General features: G+C 58.8%; 1 protein-coding gene across 2 annotated transcripts; it reads right to left on the bottom strand.

Annotated features, from left to right (window-relative positions):
- Positions 1 to 202: 202 nt before the first annotated feature.
- On the bottom strand, positions 203 to 6,978 carry LOC102971900 (2',3'-cyclic nucleotide 3' phosphodiesterase). Of its 2 annotated transcripts, none has more exons than XM_042967021.1 (4): positions 6,858 to 6,978; positions 4,989 to 5,658; positions 3,128 to 3,267; positions 203 to 1,759 (listed from the first exon to the last, which is right to left on the bottom strand). In XM_042967021.1, exons 1-4 carry the CDS (start codon positions 6,858 to 6,860, stop codon positions 1,310 to 1,312), a joined length of 1,263 nt encoding a protein of 420 aa, XP_042822955.1. In that variant the 5' UTR covers positions 6,861 to 6,978; the 3' UTR covers positions 203 to 1,309. The 2 variants fall into 2 exon arrangements, with proteins under 2 accessions (XP_042822955.1, XP_042822956.1); XM_042967022.1 differs by lacking the exon at positions 6,858 to 6,978 and adding an exon at positions 6,690 to 6,735.
- Positions 6,979 to 7,757: the final 779 nt, after the last annotated feature.

Genomic DNA, 7,757 nt, shown 5'->3' with positions numbered 1-7,757 from the left:
CTCAGACCCAGGCAGCCCCCACTTTCTGTGCCCGTCTAAGATCAGCCTCTCTCCGTTCTGCCTCCTCATGAAAGCCAACACTGTTCAGCTGCCCAGCCTCACCACAGCTGTGCCCGGCCAGCAGAGGGGAGACAGGACCGATGGCCCCACGCTGCGGGACAAAGCCAGTCCTGATACGCCAACCCCGGCCCCAGGGAGGCCTGAGCTGGGCACAGAAGGGGTGAGAGAGACTGCACGCGGCCAGGATTAACACGGTTTATTTCATTGTCAGTCTTACAAGTCACTGAGGTTGGGCAAAGCCAGGATAGTAACTCGAGCACTTTCGTCCAGTAACAACTCAATGAGCAAGGCCCTATTACTGAGCAGGGGGCAGCAGAGGGCACCCCAGGAACCGCAGCACAGGCACCGATGTTCCAAACCCCTTCCCGGAGGCACCAGGCAGGGCTTGGCCCTTAACAGCCAGGCGTCCGCCCCACTGGCTCTTGGTCCCCACCAACTGACGCCCTTTGGAGGAGGCACACGGGCCTACAGAGGCATTAAGGGGGCAAGTTGGGCTGGGCAGACGGCAAGATAGGAGCTTCCCCACCGAGGTACTTTCTCTGGCTTTGATCTCCCCATCCCCATAGCAGAGCCACACCGCTGGAAAGGATGGCCAGCCCATCCCCATCCCAGGAAGGGGGAAGCCCTGTGGCCATCCGGGAGTGGCTGTTGCTTACTGTTCTCTTTTCTCCCCTACTTATCCACCTGTTCCCTAGTTACAGTGTGGAGGAGGAGAGGACAGGCACTTAGGGCCAAAGGTGGGACGTACACCCCTTTTTCTACTCTGGTAAAAAGCCCCAGACTTCCTGGGGCTGCAATGATTAAGATCCAGGGTCTAAGCCCAGGGATTCCCCCCCACCCCGAATCCATCGCCAGTTTCCCACAGCCGCAGTGACCACCCTGTGGGTACCTGCAGCTCTGAGGTGACCCCCTCCACCCCGCTGGCCAGCTCTGGGCAGGGGAACCAGTAACAGGCAGCTGGGCTCGGGGTTGTGGCTGCAGTTCCAGGCCCAGCTTGGCTCAGCCTGGGCAGCTTTGCTCTGGGTTCCTGAATGGTGCCTCCTACCCCACCTTGTGTTGAAAGCTTGGGCATTAGCGGGAGGAGGGTGGGCAGGAAAAGTTACAAGTTTTTAAAAAGTTACAAGAAGGTTAACTTTGAGTAAAAAAAAAAAAAAAAAAAAAGAAAAAATCTTAAAGATGAAGCAGAAGGCATGCTTCCCTCTCCCCGCTCTCCCTGTAAGGAGCAAGGGGCTGACCACGGCAAGGACACTCAGATGACGGTGCAGGACTGGAAGGCACCCCCCTTGCGGCTGCCGTGCGTGGGCACAGGTTTGCCCTTCCCGTAGTACCCCGTGAAGATGGCCCTGACCTCCATCTTCTTGGCCAGGCTCAGCAGCCAACGCCCGCTGCCCAAGGAGTAGAGTTTGCCCCGGTGTAGCTCACCCACCTCCTCGCCTCGGCTGCCCCCCTTCTCCTGCCGCACAATCTCCAGGAGGTCAATGCCCGTCTGCACGGCCTCCACGTCCCCCGCGCAGCCGAGGGTGATGTGAGCACGGCTGCCCCGGGGCAGGCTGTCAGAGGGGGACAGCTTGTCCACGTCATTTGGCCACAGCGGCAGCTCCTGCTCGCTCAGCTCCACCCGGGCTCCAGCAGTCTTGGGCGTCACGAAGAGGGCAGTGACAGTCAGCGTGAAGGCCTTGCCGTAGGATTTCTTCACCACCTGTGGGGAGAGGACGACAGCTAAGCTGGAGGTGGTGGCCCCTGCGGTGGACAGCTGACCAAGGATGGACCTGACAGAGGTGAGCATGAGGCAGCCGAGCCCTGGGGGGAAAGCCGCACGCAGCCCGTGTGTTCCAGGAGGACATCTTTCTACGGACACCGTTCAGGCTAATGTGACAAAGCCAAGGTGCCAGAGGTGCCAGACATGGGCAGAGTTGGAAGCCAGACTCCCTGAACTCAGCCATCCCCCTGCCCACCAGCTGCAGGGCTCCGAGCAAGCTGTTTAACCTTGCTGTGTTGGCTTATTCACCTGTAAAACAGGGATGATACTAGAACCTACCTCGGTGCCTGGATTAAAGGAGTATCTGGGTGAAGACTCTAGAAGAGTAACAGGCATGTGACAAGTGCCAATGCCATTGCTATTCGGTTCATCCTGGTAATAAGCCACCCTGGTACCCAGGCAATATCCCAGAGGACAGGGTGGGGCCAGAAGTCAATGCCTTCAACCAGAATCTACCCCGTACACCTTGGTTTACATCTGATTACATGTCTGGTTATATCTGATTCTCTGAAAAAGGCCATCTTTCCCGACTGACCATAAACACATCTCCACTTTTGCTCACAATCCCTTGTGTCTAGCGCAGAACAGGTGCTTAATAAATATTGTTACGCGCACGAGTGGTTGGGATGGTAGTGGACAATGTTACGTATTCGTTCATGCAGCTGTGCTAGGTGCCAAGAACACTACCACAAACCAAAGTAAAGAATGCAAGTTGGGGAGACCAATAAACAGGAAGATGGCTGCCGCGTCAACCTAGGCAGACGAGCAGGGGAGACACCGGGGAGGCTGGAGACAGCAGCGTGCGGCCGGGCGACACCTGCTGTGTAAGGACCACACGGCAGAGGCTAGGGCGGCAGCAGAGCGGGAGGGAGGGGTCTGGCGCCTCAAAGCCAACAAGCCTCACTATCCCTCCACGCGCCCTACTCCAGGGCAAGACCAGGCCTAGGACCCGGGGACAGGGATGTCAGAGCACCAGGCTCCCTGGGGGCAGGGGACACCTGGCCTTGGGACTCCACACAAGCTTAGGCCAGAGCACGAGTCTGCTGCCGGGCATCAAAAGTAAAATGCTCTGGTGGGCGGGCCTTCGGGGTGAATGCACAGGCCGGTGGCGTGCTGGGCAGGGGGGTGCTCCCCAGAAAGGGTAGGTGACATCTGTGTGACTAAGCCTGTGGAGGGATGAAGGGAGCAGGAGATGCCATTTCTTCTGAGAGGCTCTCTGGTTTCTGGTCCCTGCCTGGAGCTGGCACCCATCTCCAGGAGACCCTGCCCTCTCCCCACCTCAGCTGGGTGTCCCTGGGGGGCACTCACATCCTGCTGGGCATACTCTTCTGCCCCAGCAGCCTTCCCGTAGTCACAGAACTTGGTTGTGCAGTGCAGCACGCCTGGGGGTCTCTTCCCAAAGTAGGTGACCAGTTCAATCTTCTCCCTGGGCTCATCCCCAGAGACAACTGCAGGGAGAGAGAGTGGGGCAGTCAGGGCAGGAGAGCAGGGGCCATCCCAACATCTGTCACCACAACCATGGAGGCTCAAGAGGAAAAAAAAAAACAAAAAACTGGAGATCAAACAGAAGTTCCTCAGTAATCCACAATAATTCACTCATTTACTAGGTGGTCAAACAGCCACGCCAGAGCTACAAAAAGGTGTCTAAATTCCCTGACTTCACATTAGTTATGCAGATTTTTATAGCTCTTTTCCAGATTTGAAAACTAAGGCACCTATAACCCAGGGACAGGCAGCAGAGGCCAAGGGAATCGGCTTCAGCAGCTACACGTCTGAAAGAGGGAAGCAAGTCATGAAAAATAGGGTAGAAAGGCAAAGGAGTGTTGGAACTGTGCGGTACGATGGAAGGAGTCAGAGCATAATTAATATCCCAGCCCACTCATAAGCCCTTCGGCCTGGGGCAAGTGATCGACCCTTATCTGTCTTTATCAAGTACCATCAGGGTGACTATACACCCATTTCCCCAGGGTCACTCCGAGTCGTGCCCCACTGCACTCGGAGCTTCCTGGACAAGAAGTTACCTGGTCACCAGAGCATGTACCTTGCAGGCCTGTTTGGTGGAGGAGACCATGCTTGGGATATGAAGAGATATTACGTGGCGAGACTTGGAGTATCCGGGGTTTCAATTTCCAGACTCTAGGCCTGTGGCTAGCTTCCGAGTCACTAGGTCTGTCCTATTTACTCCCAGAGTCTAGTCCCTGCGAGGATGTCGCTTACCCTCCCCAGGGGAGGGAGACCCGAGAGCAGGCCCATTACATTTCTCCTGCTGTGTCGCAGGCAGAAAAGGATTGTAGTTTTTAACGGTAAAAGCAGTTTCAAGAGGCAGCCACTCTCCAAGGCAGAGCCACCAGCTCTAACCAGGAGCCCTGCCTGGCCAGTGCTTTTCTGCCAAGCCATTCCGGGCACAGGGGTCACACCTGGACGATGTCACCGTAGGCTCCACGGCTTCCTGGTTTCCCAGCATTCCAGCCTTAGGAGCCAAGAAGGGTCTCTGAGCAACGCGCAGGCACAAATCACCTGCCTCTGAGTGATAACACAGAAACATGGGTGGGGACACTGCAAGTAGAAAGATGGTCCAAAATGGGGGGAAACCAGTCTGAGACCTGGACCCATCCTCAGTGAGGTCACAATAGTCCTGTCAGTTTTGGGCAGCTTAGGATTCCATGGAATATTTTAAGTTTATATTTTTAGTAATCTCTACGCCCAACACGGGGCTCAAACGCATGACCCTGAGATCAAGAGCCAGGTGCTCTTCCCACTGAGCCAGCCAGGCGCCCCCTCCGTGGAATACTTTATCTCAAAAGATGGTTCTGCGGCTAAAAACAAGTTAGAAGACAACGGGACCAGATCCTCCCTCTAAGGTTATACGAAATGTTGATGCATTTCCTGTCTGTGTTTCCTGCCCCGAAGACAGGGTCAGTGGTCTCTATGGGGGGGGGGGGGGGGGGGGGGGGGGGTAGGAAGGGCGCAGTGAGAGGAGAGGTGCCCCGGGGAGCGCCTCCCCCCACAGCCCACCGTGCCTCACACCAGGTGAGCCTCCACCTGCCTGCCACAGCCGGCTCCCGACGCGGGGACACCACGCGGTCCCGGGCACACAGCACCCCGTGCCCAGCGAGGAAGGCTCGCGAATGAGGCTAACCGCCCGCACCCTGGCCAGCCTGCCACCTACAGTGTCGCAGCTCCTTCTTGAAGGCCTTGTGGTTCCCCAGCTCCTCCAGGAAGGCCTGGCTGGCTTTGCGGAGGCTCTCGGAACTCTTCTTGGTCAGGAACCAGCCGAAGTAGAGCGGCAGGAAGTCCTTCTCCAGCCCCGGCTTCAGCTTCTTCAGCTCGTCGGCCGACAGCTGCCACTGATTCTTCTCCTTGAGCTGGGCACAGTCCAGCCGCCACGCCGTCTTGGGCTCCACCAGCACCACCTGGTACTGGTACTGGTCGGCCATGTCAAAGAGCTGCTCCAGCCGCTCCCGCTCGTGGTTGGTGTCGTCCAGCACCAGGACGCGGATGTCCCGGCGGCAGTAGGCCGCCAGGTCCTCGTCCAGCCGCTTGTACTCCTCAGAGAAGTCTCCTCGAATGCCGGGGTTAATCTTGTACGCGTCGGCAGACACCATCTTGGTGCCGTCGCGGTACCTGTCCACAATGACCCGCGCCAGCGTGGACTTGCCGCTCCCCGGCAGGCCTCGCAGGATGAAGAGCGTCTTGCACTCTTGCAGTGTGGCCACCGTCTCCTCATCCTGCAGGAAAGGAAACTGCAGCTCAGGCTTGTCCTTGGCCCCTGAGGATGACATTTTGCGGAAGAAGATCTTGGGCAGGAACGCGTGGCTCTTTCGGGAGAAGCTTCTATTCTGTGTGAGGAGGGGAAGAGCAGAGTCAGCCAGCTCGCCTGGGGCCACCCCGCCAGTCTCTCGCCCCTTGTCTCTGGCCTCCTTCGAATCGGGGCTCCCAGCCCTGAGTTACAAGCAGCCCCGGGGTTGCGGGCACCCTGCCGGGCGGCAGCTCGGACCTTTCCCTTCTCTGTAGTATGTAGCGGTCAGCTTCTGGTTGTAGAGGAGGGAGGGGAGAGCTTGTCTGGGCGCTCCTCGACTCTTAATTCCCTCTGGCTGGAGCTATAGTTTCAAGGATCCCCCACTGCTGCCACCTCTCAAGGGAAAGTGTGAAGTGTGCGCCTGTGGTTCTAGGCGAGGACCCTAATTTTATATTCCTGGCACCTATTAAGGATGACCTCTTTGGAGGTGGGGCTGCTATGTCTGGGCAAAGCCACAGCTGCCCTGGCTCTGGGTGTGCAGAGGAGGGTGGGGGTGGAGAAGGGTTACCCAAAGACTGCCTCCCTCCCCCGAACAAGGGCAGCAACAGATAATACTCTCTTGTCTGGGATGGGGGGGGACAATGGTCCCACAGAAGGCCTGGTGGGGGGCAGGGCAGGAGAGCGCCGCACAAAGGGCCTCATTCACCACGCCTGCCACCTCCTCCTCTGCCCTTGCCCCCCCCCCCCCCCCCCCCGCAAAGTCGTGGTCTTTGTGCCTGCCCCAGGACCGCGCGGTCCAGGGCACCTGCGTCCAGGGTCCAGCTCTGTCCACCACTTTGTCAGCGGCACCTCCCTGAGCCACTTGTTTTCCGCCCCGCTAAAAGCCACAGGTGGTAACGCTTGTTGCGGTACGCGGTCTCCCACAGCGGCTCCGCCCCCAGGCAGCAGCACTCCGAGCGCTGCGCTGGCCCTGGCTTTTCGCAGACAAGGCCCGCGGGCCGGAGAAGGCGAGGAATGCCCACCCCGCGCTACCCCCGACCCAGACTCGGTCTGCCCGGCTCCCGCGGCGCCCGGCACCCGCCCTCCCGCGGCGGCCGTGCCGCCCTCCCACTCGGCTCGCGTCTCCCCTACCTCGGGCTGCACTCCACGGCCCAGAAAGCCAGAGCTCAACTCCGGAACTTCGAGTGCTCATTTGCATGGCACTTCCTCCCGAAAATCCCCCCACACTCCCGTTTTCCGTAAGGGTACTTCGCCGGCCCGGCCCGCTCCCTCCGCTCCCGCCTCCCCGCGCCCACTCACCATGATGAGGGGGGCGCCGCCGTCGCCGCCTAGGCAGGCACTAGCTCTCCGGGACCGCCCGCCTGCGCGGAGGGACACGGAGCCCAGCGGTGGCACGACCCCCGCGGGGCAGCCCTATATAGCCCGGGGGCGGAGCGCGCGGCGGGCCGGGGCGGGCCGGGGCGGGGCTCTCGGCGCAGGCGCGGCGAATCGAAACCCGAAACTGACTGCGCGCGGGAGGAAGCGGCCGCCCAGCGCCCAGCTGGGCCGCGGCGCACCTGTGTCCTCCAGAGTTCCAGCCGAGCTCTAGAAAGAGGGAGGCAGTCACCCTTCCCTGGTCCCACAGAGGGATTAGGGTGAAGCCAGGGAGGCAGGGTCGTGCAAGGGCAAAGGCAGATCCTGTCTTTATTTAAAATTTTGGTATTTTATTCATCGTGGGGTTTTGCGTTAATTTTTGTGTGTTTTACAATATTATGTTAAAATACTGTTATGTCGCTTACTGAGTTTCTTGGCACCTTATGAAAAATTGCATCTGAAATGCTTCACTCGCCCTCACCCTAGTCGGGGCCTGGTCCTAGCTAGCGTCACGTCAGCCCTAACGCCTACAAGGACTGCAGAAATGGAACAAGGATGGCAATAGCCAAGGGACAGATGGATAACGTAGTGAAATCCTAGCTTATCCCCTGAGGTAGCTGTTCAGCCACCACCACCTCTGGGAAGCCACTGAAAGCTCGGTTGGATTTTTGAGAGCTTCCCGTGCTGTTGCTAAGCACCCCTAGAAGCCTCACACCAACCCGGGAGACAGATACCCATTCTACAGAGGAGGAAACAAGCTTGCGGGAGCCTGATTTACCTGACCATGCCGCCCGGAAGTGGTGCAGGTGCAGGCAAGCTGCCACTCCTACTTGGGGCTGCTCCCTG

The sequence above is a fragment of the Panthera tigris genome, chromosome E1 (assembly GCF_018350195.1).
Source record: "Panthera tigris isolate Pti1 chromosome E1, P.tigris_Pti1_mat1.1, whole genome shotgun sequence".
NCBI classification, from domain to species: Eukaryota; Metazoa; Chordata; class Mammalia; order Carnivora; family Felidae; genus Panthera; species Panthera tigris.
Note: the sequence above shows the minus strand (reverse complement) of the source record. Positions and strands in the feature narration are given on the sequence as shown.

Coding starts and splice junctions, on each gene's coding strand:
- LOC102971900 (XM_042967021.1), bottom strand. Junction 3,268..4,988: donor CAAGAAGGAGCTGCGACACT/GTAGGTGGCAGG, acceptor CTCTCCCTGCAG/TTGTCTCTGGGGATGAGCCC. Junction 1,760..3,127: donor AAGAGTATGCCCAGCAGGAT/GTGAGTGCCCCC, acceptor CTCTCCCCACAG/GTGGTGAAGAAATCCTACGG.